The 16624-nt window shown below is 54.8% G+C and overlaps 1 protein-coding gene across 14 annotated transcripts in view; it reads right to left on the bottom strand.

The window, feature by feature from the left end:
• CSNK1E (casein kinase 1 epsilon) overlaps nt 1-16624 on the bottom strand; it is a 48207-nt gene that overhangs the window by 19351 nt on the left and 12232 nt on the right. For 7 of the 14 annotated variants that reach the window (XR_012418733.1, XR_012418734.1, XR_012418736.1 and 4 more), the window contains exons 1-2: nt 7883-8152; nt 4817-4904 (exon numbers count right to left, since the gene is read on the bottom strand). Coding sequence is in view for 9 of the 14 variants with exons in the window: in XM_005567302.4 (XP_005567359.1) it covers nt 4817-4892 (76 nt within the window). In the remaining 5 variants the exon portion in view is untranslated. Of the gene's footprint in view, nt 1-4816; nt 4905-7387; nt 7739-7882; nt 8153-16624 lie in introns of those variants that run through there. The other 7 variants (XR_012418735.1, XR_012418737.1, XM_005567301.4 and 4 more) reach the window with 2 other exon arrangements.

Here is a 16624-nt window from a genome sequence, read left to right as displayed (position 1 = left end):
GGAGGTGCTGGGGGGGTGCTGGGGGGGTGCCGGGGAGGTAGTGGGTAGACGGGGCCCTCCTCCCATCGAGCCCTTATCCCACCCGTCGAGTACTACTGTTTGTATTTCTTTTTTTTTTTTTTTTTTTTTTTTTTGAGACATAGCTTCACTTTGTCACCCGGGCTGCAGTGCAGTGGCATGATCTCAGCTCACTGCAACTTCTGTCTCCTGGGTTCAAGCAATTCTCATGCCTTAGCCTCCCGAGTAGCTGGGACTACAGGCAGACACCACCATGCCTGGCTAATTTTCGTATCATTAGTAGAGATGGGGTTCTGCATGTTGGCCAGGCTGGTCTCAAACTCCTGACCTCAAATGATCCGCCCGCCTTGGTCTCCCAAAATGGTGAGACTACAGGCATGAGCCACTGCACCCGGCCTACTGTTTGCATTTCTGTTTGACATGTGGAAAAACAGACACCAAAGGTCAAATGATCATATGCCACACATGTCCCAGGGACAGGGATCCAAGCTGCTAGGCAAAGCCTCTGACTCCCGCAAGTGCTAGAAACCTGCCAGAGCTGCCTCCCCCTGCAGCAGGTCCTGCCACCAATGAGTTCCTTGGTGGACTCTAAATTCTATCGGGAAGCTGCCAGGCTTTTCTCTGAGCTCCCTTAATTCTTACAACCACTAAGCTGAGGTTCAGAGAGGTTAGGTAACTGGCCTGAGGTCTGACAGAACTGGTTGGGGCACAGCCAGAATTTCAGTCTTAGTCCCCGAAGTCCCTGTGTTTTTTCTCCACTCCAACTCCAGGTGAGGCCTCCCGGCAAAGGCTGTGTCTGGCAGCCAGCTGAGCATAGATGCAGGGGTGCCCCCCATGCGAAGGCCTAGAAGCTGGAAGAACTGCCCAATTTCAGGAACAGAAGATGTCCCATGAGTTAGACACAGTGGGGGGACTGCCAGTTCCCAAAACAAACTTGGACACAGAAAAGGGCTTGGACTTGGCTGGCCCTAGAGGGGCTAGGAACTTGGCAAGTTCCAAGTGGCCACAGGCATGGCCAGCCTCACGTGGGGGCCTACTTGACACCTACACAGACACATGGACACAATCGGGGACCCGGGTAGACTGGAGGACAGGGGATGAAGCCCACCCGTCCCGGCGGCAGCAGCAGCAGCAGCGAGGACAACCTCAGTTCCCACCCATCAGAGGCCTGGAGTATTCCCTGCATTAACTCTCACCCCTGGAACCCCCCATCAGTGGAGAACACTGTTCTCCCTTCAGAGCTGAGGACCAGAGACTCTAAGAGGTCTAGAGAGTTCCCCAGGATGCAAGTCTAGAGAATGGGCCCAGTTTGGCCATCTCTGGACCCTGGATGGGCAACAGCAGGGCCTTAACAAAGCAGGCCCCACTCTCTTGGCTGACCCCTTATGATGCAAAGGGAGGAAGGGCAGAAGTCACATGTATAGTGTGCTGGCCCTCAGGTGATCCTGGAAAGCAGGGCTTGGAGGACACATCCAGCCCCACCTGCAGAGGCCATCTGGAGTCAGGCCCTGGCACGGCACTGGGGATAAGAATGTGGCCAGAGCATTGAATAAATGGAGCCGGCGAGGCTGGCCAGGGATGCCCTACAATCACCACTGTCCCCAAACCAACAAGACAGGGGCCCAGGAGGGTGCTGGCACGATGGTGAGTCGGGGCAGGGTCCCCCGAGGCCCTTGCACCAGGGAACACAGAGAGTCAGGAGTCTGACTCGCTTCCCCAGACTCAGACCCAGAGGACCCAGACCCTTCGAAAACAGTTCCAATGGTGGGGGCAATGGGGGGGGCACAGCGTACAGCACCTACTGCTAGGCCCAGCACACGCGGGTACTTTACACACCACAACCTCATTACTTCTCATGACCCCATTTTGCAGATGGGGAAGCCGAGGATGGACAAGGTCATCACCTGCCCAAGTGCATACAGCTCATAAAAGGGAGCACCAGCACCCAAACCTAGGCTGAATTTACTCCAGAGCCAGTACAAAGAGGAGTAAATCTGGACTTAGTTTTTTAAATGAATGAGATGACTATGCAGATAAACAGGAAGTCCTGTCCCCAGGGAGGTCCCACCACAAGAGATTCTGGATTTTCTGAGTGATCTTGGGCTACCGCCCTCCAGCCACGGGCCTCAGTCTCCTGTCTGCAAAAAGACAAGACGGGACCTGGGATGGGCACTGTCTAGGAACAAGGCTGTGCCAAGAGCTGTCTCCATGCCCTTTGACCTCCAGCCAGTGGCTCCAGGCTTCAGTGCTGAACCCAACAGCTTCAATCATACGATGGTCCTTTACACCCACTCCAATTTCACACAGTAAGGAGCTGGGTACATTCATTTCAGATGTGAAGACTGAGGCTCAGCATGATACAGTGACTTACTCCAGGTCACACAACAAATGAGGAACAGACTGGGGATCTGAACCTGGACTGACCCCCAAATCTCAGCCTTTTTCTTTCCTTCTTTTTCAGGATGGAGTGCAATGACGCGATCTCAGATCACTGCATCCTCCGCCTCCCAGGTTCAAGCCATTCTTCTGCCTCAGCCTCCTGTAGTCCCAGAGCCAGCCCCTCTAAGATTTATCCTCATTCCTGTCCCTGCGCCCTCAGAAGCAGGCTAGACACACCTCTGTGCCTTGGTTACCCTCCTTGGTAAATGAAAATCAGCTCTGTCCAGTGCAGAGACTGGGACTACAGGCATGTGCCACCACACCAAGCTAATTTTTGTATCTTTAGTAGAGACAGGGTTTCACCATGTTGGCCAGGCTGGTCTCGAACTCCTGACCTCAAATGATCTGCCCGTCTTGGCCTTCCCAAGTGCTGGGATTACAGGCGTGAGTCACAGCTCCTGGCCTCCTTTTTTTTGAGACATGGTCTCACTCTGACACCCAGGCTGGAGTGCAGTGGTGCAATCTCAGCTCACCGTAGCCTCAACCTCCACGGTTCAGGTGATTCTCCCACCTCAGCCTCCCAAGTAGCCGGGATTACATGCACGTGCCACCACACCCAGCTAATTTTAGTATTTTTCTTGTAGAGATGGGGTCTCATCATGTTGCCCAGGTTGGTCTCGAACTCCTGGACTCGAGCAATCCGTCTGCCTTGGTTTCCCAAAGTGCTGGTATTACAAGTGTGAGCCAGCGCACCTGGCCATCCCAGCCTTTTTCTATTCTGCTGTGAGGCTGCTGTGCATGCCTGTGCATGTCACAGTCCCCATTTTCTCACTGGTTTGCTTGACTAGCCTTCAGTGAACACCCACTGTGCTGACCACTAGCAGATACTACCTAACGCCTGCCTCCCCGGGAGTAGCTTGGCGTCGCAGAGAAAACCTATGAACCAGCTGCGCCGCACACTCTCCCTCCCTCTGAGCTCCCAGGTGTCCATAGGGGAGAGTCATCCACTAAACACTCAGCAATGAACTGCACATCTGGCTGGCACTTTAGAGTTTACAAAATACTTTTCCATCTGTCATTTCATCTGTGCCTTAGAACCTTTCTTCATCAGTCAGGCAGAATTATCACAAACTTTACAGATGGGGACACTGAGGCACAGAGGAGCCGCATGACCTTCCCACAGCCACACAAAGCCATGTCTAGAACGCTGAACTAGACATCTAACATCTCCCTCAGCATGTTCTGTCTTCCACGCTCTCACTCATGTGGCGGGCTGTGGGCATACAGGCTGCTTCTGCCAGTTTTCTAGAGTGGTCTTGAGAGACCAACATGACCATCTGTGCCTCAGTTTCCTGATGTGCCAAAGAATCTGGTACTATCTCTAGGGGCTGCAGAAAGTACCGTGCAAGGAAGTGCTCAGGGAACTCCCAGTCTCCGACCCTGTCTCCATTGAGGCTTCCTTAACACATTTCACACTCCAAGGGACCCTAACCACGGGGTAACAGAAACCCCGAAGTTCTGAACTGATGGACACGGCCCACAGACTTGGTGATCTCTGCACTGGACAGAGCTGATTTTCATTTGCCAAGGAGGGTAACCTGCTTCTGAGGGCGCAGGGACAGGAATGAGGATAAATCCTAGAGGGGCTGGCTACCTCACTCCAGCAACTCCAAGCCTCCGCTCCCAATCCACAATCACCAACACTAAATACCTTCCCTTTGGACCAATAATCACAAAGGAAGGGCCAGGACTCATGACTGTGCCCCCCAAAAGTGGCACTGAAAGGTGCAAGCTTCATTTCTCCCAGGCCAAGGGGAGGACTGAGAGGTCAGTGACTTGTTTAAAATGCAACATCACAGCAAACTCACACTTTCAACAGGAAGCACATCTGGAGAGAAAAAGAGAGAGAACTCCCTAATGAGGAGACCCCCCCACCCCGCCCCCGAGGTTACAGGGGAGCCTGCATCATCCTAAAGCCTGCCAGGGCTGGGTTCCAGGAGACCAGGACATAGAGAGGGGGCCTGGCTAGGGGTCCAGCAGCAACCCAGATCTCTTTTATCTACCAGTATCCTTCTCCCAGGAAGCAAGGCAAAGGATGTGAACCCCGCCTGGGTTTTCCCACACCCAGCTGGGGACCCAGCTGACCCGGGACACTGAGGCACAGAGGAACCGCATGACTCCTGCAGAAACTGGAGCTAAAAATACCCTCCAGTGCCCAGCCTGGCCTGTGACAGGAGAAGCCCCCGGCCTGCCTCCCGACTGACTACCTGCTGCTTCCTTCCCGACCTGGAATGGCCCTGGGGCAAATTATGCCCCTGGAGCCACATTCCAACTTCAGAGCCCCAAATCCTGGGGTCTTTCTTCCTCTTGGTACCACAGGCTGGCCCCAGGGGCTCCAGCTGGAGTCAGGAACACTCACCCAGGTAGATATCTCCGAAGGACCCGCTCCCAATCTTCCGTCCCAGGCGGTACTTGTTCCCCACGCGTAGCTCCATGGCTCACTCTTGCTGCAGAGGAAGCAGGAACATGAGGGTCAGTGAAGTGGGGAGCCGGGAAAGGGGTCCAGCCCAAGGCCAGGCAAAGCCACCAGGAACTCGAAGACCCACATTCTGCCGGTGTCAGGCGGCCCGCAGCCTGCACTCCACAAACCTGGGGAACAGCTAAGGGAGGCTGAGGTCAGGTTTCAGTGTGGCCAGAGGGGAAGCGGCCAAACAAGCATGTCTTTGGGGGACACTCATTCAGGGGCCCCTCAACAGAAGCTTCTCAAAGGATCACAACGGGCATCAGCCCTCTTACACCTCTGAAACGACAGGGCCTCTCCACTCCTATCCCCAGGCTCCCACAGCCTGGCCTGGTCTTCCCAAGTACTGCCCCTGCCCAGAGGCCAGACCTCACGGGTGCCCAGCGTGCCTTGCAGGAGAAGGTCATATCCCCTAATGGGGGGAAGGCAGGAAAGAAACACCCTAGACCACCCACCTTCCAGTCGCCTCCCCATCTCTACATCATGACACCAAGAACCTCACGTGGAGGCCCGTAGCCTCTTGGATAAACTGTTTGGAGCTGGCGTCCTTCAAGACTAGGAGGGTCTCCTAAGAGGGCCCTCATAGAACAGAGGGCAATGAGCCAGGGTTTTAGCCGCCAGCCCCTGAGGGGTGGGAGGAGGAGTTCTGATGTGAGCAGCTTCTCTCCTTCCTCAGGGCCAGGGCCACCCTAGGAGGGACCCCTCTGCTCTGGCCTGGGGCAAAAGTCTGGACACCCTGTTCCTGGTCAGCAGAGGAGGAAACTGGAGGCCTGGAGGCAGTGCTGCCGTGGGCACAGGGACCAGGGACTGCAGTAAGCAGGGGGAAGGGTGATTACAAGAGAACCAGCATCAAGGACTAGCAAGAGGGAACTCCTTTCGCAGACAGGGTACTCAGGCCCACAGAGGCCACGCCACCTGCCCCACACCACCCTGTAGACGGTAGCAGCCTCGCCTAGGACACGGCTCCGGCCATCCCACCTGGTGGTCTCCCACACTCACAAACCAGGCAAAACAGGAAGACTGCAGAGCAGCTGTGCTGGCACAGAAGATCAGCCCCTTGCCCGTGCCAAGTGCTGCCCTCAACGACCAGGCCAGCCTGGGAGGGAGATGGATTGCAGGGACAGTGGGCAGAGCCCAGGAGAGAAAGGCCAACCCCAGCAACCTGGCTCCCCAGGAGCTCACCAGCCCTCCACCAATAACCATGAGGCAGGGACCTCCACCCAAGCTGGCCAAACTCTGGGCTCTCAATCAAGGGCCACTGCCCACATGCTTGGCCTGTCTCAGCTGAGGTGCCACGCTGCCAGGGGAACGCAGTCCACGTTTGCAGGAAACCCACACGCCACACACCCCACGTACACACACGTCCAGCTTCCCGAGTGTGTACACTCCAAGGGAAGAAAGAAAAGCAGGCACGCACAGTGAGCCCTGTTGCGGGGGGCGGCGGGGGGGAGGTGTGCACGCAACACCCCCCACACCCCAGTCCATTTTCCGCCAACACCAATTCAGAGACCACACACGGCAGCCAGGAAACCCGCAGGTTAGGAAAGGAACATAAATATACCCGCATCCTATATTACATAAATACCCACGCCGGGTTATATAAATACCCATGCCCTCTGTCTGGGTGTCTTACATAAATATACTGCACATGACCCCCAGTCTCTCCCCACTCACCGGCTGTCTGCAGAAAACGGGAGCGGGGAGGGGCAAGGCCTTCAGGACCCCGACTGCTCTGTGCCAGCCATCCAGACCCCCAGTGCCCTCCCCAACACCCCTGGGGTTCAAGGTCTCTGGGGGAGCCTAGACTGTCCCGGCACCAATCCCCAAAAAGCCTCCCAGAGGAGAGCAGAAAGGCTTCATTCAGAAATGGAGAGGCTTTTCCGTTTTGCTGCTTCTCCCATGGGGGAGGGGGGAGATAAACAAAGTGGGGGGAAAAGTGTATAGGAAGGTTCAAGAGTTTCAGCAGGTTAAAAAAATTAGACAAACTACCAACCAGCATGGCACACGGGCAGTGCTTCTTACTCCCCGACCACCATCGCCCACCCCTGAGCCAGGGCCCTTGTCCCTTGGACGATTAAAATAAAAATTGAAGGGACATCATAGAAAGGAAAGCAAAGGAGATCCAAAACAGGCATTGCTTGGAAGCAACTTGAGACACTGTGTCCCCTTCTCCTCTCCCCAAATCCTTCTCCAGGAAGGAGACTATGCCAAGAAGAAAATATGCAAGAAAACTAAGGGGAAAGTTGGGGAGGGGGTTCACCCCACTTCGAGTTTGGATATTAAGAAGGGCTTGGGAATCCTCTCTCTAACGATACCCAGACACAGTTTTACGTTCCTTAGACACTTGCAAGACACGAATCTCTCACACACAAAAATGGGAGAATCCGATCCGATAAATAACCCCCACCCCTTTCTTTCTCTCCACAAAGAAAAACAAATCGGTGGCCTGGTGACCACACACATCTTCACCTTAGGACCCCCAAACGCCCGCCATCCAACGAGCGGGAGCAGCCTTGCGGACCCCCAGGTCCGGGCGCCGGGGCCGGGAGAGCAGGGGGCGCCGTCGATTGTCCGATGAAACCTACGCGGGCCCGAATCAACAGTATCCGGCGCCCAGCACCCCAGGCCCCCTCCCTCAGCGTACCCAAATCACAGCCGGGGTGGCCGCCTGGCCGGCCGGGGCCTCGGAGGGTCCAGCGGGGGGAGGCGGAGGCAGGCCGGCCGGAGGGGGCCTCCCCCGCGAGCCTGCAAAATAACAGGCCCCCTCCTCCTCGTCCCCAGCCGCGCCTTTGTCCTCGCCGGGCCGAGCGGGCGGCGCCCGGGCTGCCCCCCCCACACCCCAGCGCGAACGCGCGTGTCCGCCCTCCCCTCCCTCCCTCTCCAGCAAAAACAAAGAGGGTGAGGGAGCCCCGATTCCCCCCAGGTTCGCGCCCCTCGGCGGGCCCACGACCCCCCAATATTTACCCCTCCGGGAAGGCGCCGGTGCCGGGCCGCTGCTCGGGGGGCTGCCACGGGCGGGGGCGGCCCGCCGGGGCGGATGCCGGAGGATTCGCGGAGCCGCCCGGCGCGCCAGCCTCTCCTGGCCCAGCCGCCGCCGCCGCCGCCGCCGCCGCCGCCGCGCTCCGCTCGGCCCCGGCCGGGCTCTGGCTCTGGGCTCTCGCCGCCGCCGCCGCCGCCGCCTCCCTCCTCCCGGCCTCCTGCCCGCCCGCCCCCGCCGCCGGCTCGCGCGCTCCCGCACCGCGCGCGCCCGCCGGCTCCCATTGAGCCCCGGGCCCGCCCGCTGATGTCATCCCCGGCCCGCCGCCGCCGCCCCGGAGGATTTAAAGGGCCCGCGCCCTCCGCGCTGGGGGCCGCAGCCGCGAGACGCAGTCCCCCAGCCCCAGTGCAGGAGCGCGGGCTTACGCGTGGGGGTAGGGGAGCGCACAGATACTGACACCCTAATGCAGTCCAGGGCACAGGTGGAAAAGACGGGCTGAGGGGACACAGGGAAGAGGGGAAGAGGAGGGCGCACAAAAAGCGGGGGTGAAGGGATGGGAGGGGAGGGTCTAGACCCAAAGTCTTCTCTCCCTGCCTGCCGGGTTCTCTCTCCTCTCCAGGCGGAGCACTGGGCCCCTGCGAAAACAGGCGCTATTCACGACACTGCAAAAGATGTTAGACTGCTGGGGGCTCAGTCCGCCTCCAGGTTCAGAGTGCCGCAGAGAACACAGGCCAGGTTGATTCCGGGCAAGAGATTTGAGGAGACAGGTAGGGATTTCGACACAAGGCCCAGAAAGGTAGCCTGGGTTCATACATTCTCCTCCCGTGGAAAAATCAAGGGTAAAGACCTTTTTTCCTTCTTCTTCTTCTCCTCCCTGGAGCTCAAACTGTGATGGGCACAGAGAGGACCCTCAGATCCCACTCTCATTCTCCCCTGTTGAAGGAGGGGTGCCACAGTACCAAAGCACCGACACCTGAGTCATGGCTCCGAGTGGTGCACGAGTGGTGGTGCACGTTTAGCCAAGTCACCTCCCAGCTCTGAGCTTGGGTTTCCTTAAACAGCAAATGGGAGGAAGGACCCTGTCCTCCCCAGGTCACAGGGAGAATTAATAAAAGCTTCCACTGGCATCCAGAGCCGCCGATGAAAGGTTGCAGAACAAAGTCATTAAAGCGATGATATTTACACTGTGCCATGCAAAGCTTCCAATTATGACACACCTATATTCACACAGTTGTGACTGTGGACACGCAAAATGCCTGAGGCCCTGCGTCCAATCCCGGAAGCACAGTTCCTGGGAGGAGTCACTATAATGGCCGTATCTTCCCTCCCCGAGGCTGAGGGACTGAGTCACACACTTGTCCAAACGGGCAGGAGCCCCGCAGACTAGGTCCTTTCACCGACCAGGAAACTGGCCCAGAGAGGGGAAGGGGTGTGCCCAGGGCCACAAACCCAAAAGGACAGCTCTGTTCTCCCAGCAATCACCAGGAAACTGGGTCTATCAAGAGCCCATTTCCAAGAGTGAGAAGCCTCCTCCCAGGAGGGCCTGCCTTCAGTGACACCTTTGCTAGACAGGGGATCACCAGCCAGGCAGTGGGCTTTACTTGGCCTGTGTGGTGCTTTCTGTTGTTGTATTGTTAATCCCCAAAGTTTTTTGTTGTTGTTGTTGTTTTTTGCTTTTTTTGTTTGTTTTGAGATAGAGTCTCACTCTGTTGCCCAGGCTGGACTGCAGTGGCCCAATCTCGGCTCACTGCAACCTCTGCCTCCTGGGTTCAAGTGATTCTCCAGCCTCAGCCTCCCTCCTGAGTAGCTGGAATCACAGATGTGCACCACCACACCTGGATAATTTTTGCCCAGGACCACACAGTATTTTTAGTAGAGATGGGGTTTCACCATGTTGGCCAGGTTGGTCTGGAACTCCTGACCTCAAGTGATCCGCCCGCCTCGGCCTCCCAAAGTGCTGGGATTACAGGCGTGAGCCACCACGCCTGGCCAATCCCCAAAGTTTTAAAACTGGAAGATTTCATATTTCAGATCCAGATTCCCTGTTTTTCTTGAGGCATTAGGAGATCCGGTAACTCTGGTCCCAAGTTCTCAGCGGACCTAAGCACCAGCCACCTGCCTTGGTGGGAGTCCCAGGCCCACCCCCTTCCCCCCCACCCCCGCTGCCCATTTTGTTTCTTTCCTCACATGAGCCCAGGCAGAGGGGCCTGGGCACAACTGAGCAGGGGTGAAGTCTGCCCCAGTGTCCTCCAGTCCTCACCACCCCTAACCTTCCAACCTGGGCCCTGCTTCCCAAAGCCCTCCTCTTCTTCAGCACTTTCTAAGCACCCAGCCCTGGGAGAGGAGGTTATTGGTTATCTCATTTAATCCTCTCAAACAACAGATTACACTGTATTCTTTCAGAGAAGGAATCAGGCTCCTCCCAATGCTTGCCTAAGGGGACAGATCAACCTCTCCTTTAAACTGGGCCTGGCTGGAACAGACCCCGTGCCCCTTCCTAACCCAGCCAGACCCCCAGGTCTGACTGCAGCACAATGTCCCAGCTTCCCTCCACCTGCTCATGTTCTCCCCTCTGCATTCAGGACTTGTAACCACACCTCCCACTCCAGCACCCCCACCCCCACCCCCTGCCCCAATTAAGATCCTGCTCAGTTTCCTGGGCCAGCCAGGCTGAGGAGCCCGGCTCATCCCCAGGCCTGCTAGAGAGCCTCCCTGCCTTACCATTCGAAGGGCCTGCTATTGTCCACTGCCTGAGTTGTGGGCCCAAGTCCTTGTCCTTCGTATCCCTGGAAGACCTATCTGTGGGCCCTCCCAAAGAGCTTTGCAGTGAAGCCATAAGGGAAGGCAAACCATGACACACAACCCAGCTAAGGAGGGGAGACTGGTCTAAAGTAAAAAAAAATATTACCTGTTCCAGCAGCCCTACAGCCTGACTTCTCTCTCCGACTTGGTTCTCAGTGATTCCTCTCAGATTTAACTCCTAACTTTAAAACCCAAGGGTGGGGCTGGGCACGCCCCTGTAATCCCAGCACTTTCAGAGGCCAAGGCGGGCGGTCACCTGAGGCCAGGAGTTCAAGATCAGCCTGGCCAACATGGTGAAACCTCGTTTCTACTAAAAATACAAAAAAATTAGCTGGGCGTGGTGGCAGGCACCTGTAATCCTAGCTACTCGGAAGGCTGAGGCAGGAGAATTGCTTGAACCCAATAGGCCGGGGTTGCAGTGAGCCGAGATCGTACCATTGCACTCCAGCTTGGGTGACAGAGTGAGACTCCGTCTCAAAAAAATAAAAATAAAAAACAAAACAAAACAAAACAAACAAAAAACCCAAGGGTGTGGCAAAGTCCCCTAGCCACCTTCTCTGCAAGCCAACAAGAAGATGAAATCAGGCTAGAATAGGTGTGGGGTGAATTCCCAGTTCCCAATGGGCCCACCCTGGGTTTCAGCTGCTCTGCATTGGTTCAGGAATAGAGGCTCTCACACCTTTCCAAACTGATTTTTGTCGTTGTTTTTTAGAGGCTCACTCTGTCACCCAGGCTGGAGTGCAGTGGCAGATCATACCTCACTGTAGCCTCAAATTCCTGGGCTCAAGTGATCCTCCTGCCTCAGCCTTCCAAGCATCTGGGACTACAGGCATGCATCACCATACCCAGCTAATTCTTAGAATTTTTTTTTTTTTTTTTTGAGACAGAGTCTCGCTCTGTTGCCCAGGTTGGAGTGCAGTGGCCGGATCTCAGCTCACTGTAAGCTCCGCCTCCCGGGTTCACACCATTCTCCTGCCTCAGCCTCTGGGTAGCTGGGACTACAGGCGTCCGCCACCACGCCCGGCTAATTTTTTGTATTTTTTTAGTAGAGACGGGGTTTCACCGTGTTAGCCAGGATGGTCTCGATCTCCTGACCTCGTGATCCACCCGTCTCGGCCTCCCCAAGTGCTGGGATTACAGGCTTGAGCCACCGCACCCGGCCCTTAAATTTTTTATACAGATGGGTTCTTACTGTGTTGCCCAGACTGGTCTCAAACTCCTGGGCTCAAGTGATCCTTCTGCCTCATCCTCCCAAAGTGCCGTGATTACAAGTGTGGGCCACTGTGTTCCCAAACTGACATTTCGTACCTGCTCCCTATTTCAGACCCTTCAGGATCACTTGACCTGCAGGAACACTGGGCTGGCATCCCAAGGACAGCCCTGGAATTCCCAGATAATGAAGATACGGCTGCAGATAAACCCAGAAAGATTTCAGTACCTCCTGCAGGAATCTCAGTCTTGACTAAGGACATGTAGATTTACTAAACATCGAGGGCTGGCCTGAAAATGGCCCTCCAGGATCTGTCCTCCACTCCCTGCACCTGGCTCTCCTGACCTCAGCTCCTGTACGTTTTCTTCTTGCTCACAGCCATGTAACCTCACTGGCCTCCCGCGGAATAAGCCTCTGGCCTCACGGCCTTAGCGGGGGCTGTTTCCACTGCCTGGTGCGCTCTTCCCATAGAGCGCCACCCCCTCACCTCTCACCTTCCTCAAGTCCCCTTCACAGGTAGGCCTTCCTGGTCTCCCAGTTTGTTTGTTTGTTTGTTTATTTATTTATTTAGAGACAGAGTCTTTTTTATTTATTTATTTTTTTTTTTTGGAGACGGAGTCTCCCTCTGTCACCCAGGCTGGAGTGCAGTGGCCGGATCTCAGCTCACTGCAAGCTCCGCCTCCCGGGTCTACGCCATTCTCCTGCCTCAGCCTCCCGAGTAGCTGGGACTACAGGCGCCCGCCACCTCGCCCGGCTAGTTTTTTGTATTTTTTTAGTAGAGACGGGGTTTCACTGTGTTAGCCAGGATGGTCTCGATCTCCTGACCTCGTGATCCGCCCGTCTCGGCCTCCCAAAGTGCTGGGATTACAGGCGTGAGCCACCGCGCCCGGCCTAGAGACAGAGTCTTGCTCTGTCTCCCAGGCTGGAGTGCAGTGGCCCGGTCTCGGCTCACTGCAACCTCCGCCTCCCAGGTTCAAGCAATTCTCCTGCTTCAGCCTCCAGAGTAGCTGGGATTACAGGCACCCACCACCATACTTGGCTAATTTTCATATTTTTAGTAGAGATGGAGGTGTCACCATGTTAGCCAGGCTGGTCTTGAACTCCTGACCTCAGGTAATCCATCTGCCTCAGCCTCCCAAAAAGCTGGGATTACAGGTGTGAGCCACCACGTCTGGGCCCAGTCTCCCAATTTAAAATCCTGGCGTTGGGCCACAGGTGGTATCTCACGCCCGTAATCCCAGAACTTTGGGAGGTAAAGGCAGGTGTTGCTTGAGCTCAGGAATTCGAGACCAGCCTGGACAACATGGCGAAATGCTATCTCTACAAAAAATACAAAAATTAGCTGAGCGTGGTGGCTGGGTGGGTGGTGCATGCCTGTAGTCTTAGCTACTTGGGAGGTTGAGGTGGGAGAATCACCGGATCCCAAGGAGGTTGAGGCTGCACTGAGCCTTGATCACAACACTGCACTCCAGCCTGGACAACAGAGTGAGACCCTGACTCGAAAAAACAAAACAACACCAAAAAAAAACAGTGAGACCATGTCTCAAAAAATAAAAATAAATAAATAATTAAAAAATAATAATTGGCTGGGCGTGGTGGCTGATGCCTGTAATCCCAGCACTTTGGGAGGTCAAGATGGGCAGATCACGAGGTCAGGAGATCGAGACCATGGTGAAACCCCGTCTCTACTAAAATACAAAAATTATCTGGGCATGGTGGTGTGCACCTGTAATCCCAGCTACTTGGGAGGTTGAGGCAGGAGAATTGCTTCAGCCTGAGAGGAAGAGGTTGCAGTGAGCTGAGATCGTGCCACTGCACTCCCACCTGGATGACAGAGCAAGATTCCATCTTTTTTTTTTTTTTTTTTCTTGAGACGGAGTCTCACTCTGTCGCCCAGGCTGGAGTGCAGTGGCCGGATCTCAGCTCACTGCAAGCTCCGCCTCCCAGGTTTACGCCATTCTCCTGCCTCAGCCTCCCGAGTAGCTGGGATTACAGGCGCCCGCTACCTCGCCCGGCTAGTTTTTTGTATTTTTTAGTAGAGACGGGGTTTCACCGTGTTAGCCAGGATGGTCTCGATCTCCTGACCTTGTGATCCACCCGTCTCGGCCTCCCAAAGTGCTGGGATTACAGGCCTGAGCCACCGCGCCCAGCCGCAAGATTCTATCTTAAAAAAAAAAAAAAAAAAAAAAAAAAAAAATTGGCCAAGCTTGGTGGCTCATGTCTGTAATCCCACCACTTTGGGAGGCCAAGGCAGACAGATCACGAGGTTAGGAGTTCGAGACCAACCTGGACAACATGGAAAACCCTGTCTCTACTAAAAATAAAATAAAAAAAATAATAAAACCCCACCCCCATGGGTAACTGCCTTCCCCTTCTCTGCTGTTTCTTTTTTTTTTTTTCTTTTTTCTTTTTTGAGATGGAGTTTTGCTCTTGTTGCCCAGGCTGGAGTGCAATGGCGTGATCTCGGCTCACTGCGATCTTGGCTCACTGAAACCTCCGCCTCTCAGGTTCAAGTGATTCTCCTCCCTCAGCCTCCCGAGTAGCTGGGATTACAGGCGTGCGGCACCACGCCCAGCTAATTTTGTATTTTTAGTAGAGACAAGGTTTCTCCATGTTGGTCCCACTGATCTTGAACTTCCGACCTCAGGTGATCCACCCACCTGAGTGCTGGGATTACAGGCGTGAGCCACCGTGCCTAGCCTCTGTGGCCTGTTTCTTTTTCTCCTGGCCTGTATCACTATCTAACATGCTCTGTAGGGAATTTTTATTTTTTTTGTCTGCATTCCTTACTTTGGGGTCTAAGCTGCATAAAGGGAAGGAGTTAATGCTATTTTGGGCACCACTGTGTCACCAATATCTAGGATCTATTCTGGCACACAGGAGGTATTTAACAAAGATTTGCTGGATGAATGAATGAATGGACCGTGAAGAGACAGCCCCCTGATCTCTGACCAACTCCAAATGCTGTCGCCCACCGGGCGCCAGACTCTTCAGAGACGTGTGGCCTATCCTGACGCAGTCAGCACTCACTCCACCCTCGGGGGCTGGGGCTGGGGGCGGCCTGCCAGTGTCTGTGCCCTTAACTACTCTCCCAGGCTAGTGGAAGAAATAGTTTCTTTATTTCTTTTGAGATGGAGTTTCGCTCTTGTTGCTAGGGCTGGAGTGCAATGGTGCCATCTCAACTCACTACAACCTCCGCTTCCCGGGTTCAAGTGATTCTCCTGCCTCAGCCTCCCGAGTAGCTGGAATTACAGGCATGTGCCATCACGTCCAGCTAATTTTGTATTTTTAGTAGAGACTGGGTTTCACCATGTTTGTCAGGCTGGTCTCGAACTCCTGACCTCAGGTGATCCACCTGCCTCGGCCTCCCAAAGTGCTGGGATTACAGACGTGAGCCACCATGCCCTGCTGAGGACATAATTTCAAGAAAAGTTGGCCAGGTGCGGTGGCTCACGCCTGTAATCCCCAGACTCTGGGAGGCCGAGGCAGGCGGATCACGAGGTCAGGAGATCGAGACCATCCTGGCTAACACAGTGAAACCCCATCTCTACTAAAAATACAAAAAATTAGCTGGGTGTGGTGGTGGGCGCCTGTAGTCCCAGCTACTCGGGAGGCTGAGGCAGGAGAATGTCGTGAACCTGGGAGGCGGAGCTTGCAGTGAGCAGAGATTGTGCCACTGTACTCCAACCTGGGCGACAGCGAGACTCCGTCTCAAAAAAAAAAAAAAGAAAAGTCCTGGGTGTCCCCCATCCCCCATCAGGCTCCTGCCCCTGAACCCATCCACTACAGAAGGAACTGTAGATTCCAGTTGGGAGAGTTACAAGCTTCATGTATTCCACTCTACTGCTTTTTTCATTTTTTGTTTCTTTCTTTGTTTTTTAGAGACAGGGTCTTGCTCTGTCACCAAGGCTGGAATTTAGTGGCATGATCATAGCTCACTGCAGCCTCGAAATCCTGGACTCAGGCAATCCTCCCACCTTAGCCTCCTGAGTAGCTGGGACTATGGGCGTACACCACCATCACAGGCTAATTTTGTTCGTTGTTTTATAGAGACAGGGTTTCTATGTTGCCTAAATGGGGTCACTATGTTGTCTGGGCTGGTCTCAAACTCCTGCCCTCAAGTGATCCTCCCCGATCAGCCTCCCAAAGTGCTAGAATTGAAGGGGTGAGCCACCACACCTAGCCCCCCTCCACTGTTTTACAGATAGAGAGACCAAGGCCCAATGAGGGAATGAGCCTTGTCCAAGGTCCCAGGCAGCATGTGATGGCAGCCCCCCATAGTTAAGAAGCTAGCTTCAAACAGTATTCTACGACCAGGTACGGTGGCTCACACCTGTAATCCCAGCACTTTGGGAGGCTGAGGCAGACGGATCACCTGAGGTCAGGAGTTCGCGACCAGCCTGGCCAACATGGAGAAACTCTGTTTCTACTAAAAATACAAAAATTAGCCAGGCATGGTGGCATGCGCCTGTCATCCCAGCTACTCGGGAGGCTGAGGCAGGAGAATCGCTTGAACCTGGGAGATGGAGGTTATAGTGAGCCAAGATCCCGCCATTGCACTGCAACCTGGGCGACAGAGCAAGACTCTGTCTCAAAAAAAAAAAAAAAGGAAAAAAAAGACGCTAACTTCAAATAGTATTCTGCGGCCAGGCATGGTGGGTGACTCATGCCTGCAACCCCAGCACTTTGTGAGGCCAAGGTGGGCAGATTGCCTGAG

Source organism: Macaca fascicularis, chromosome 10 (genome assembly GCF_037993035.2).
Source record: "Macaca fascicularis isolate 582-1 chromosome 10, T2T-MFA8v1.1".
NCBI classification, from domain to species: domain Eukaryota; kingdom Metazoa; phylum Chordata; class Mammalia; order Primates; family Cercopithecidae; genus Macaca; species Macaca fascicularis.
This window is presented reverse-complemented; position numbering and strand designations above follow the sequence as displayed.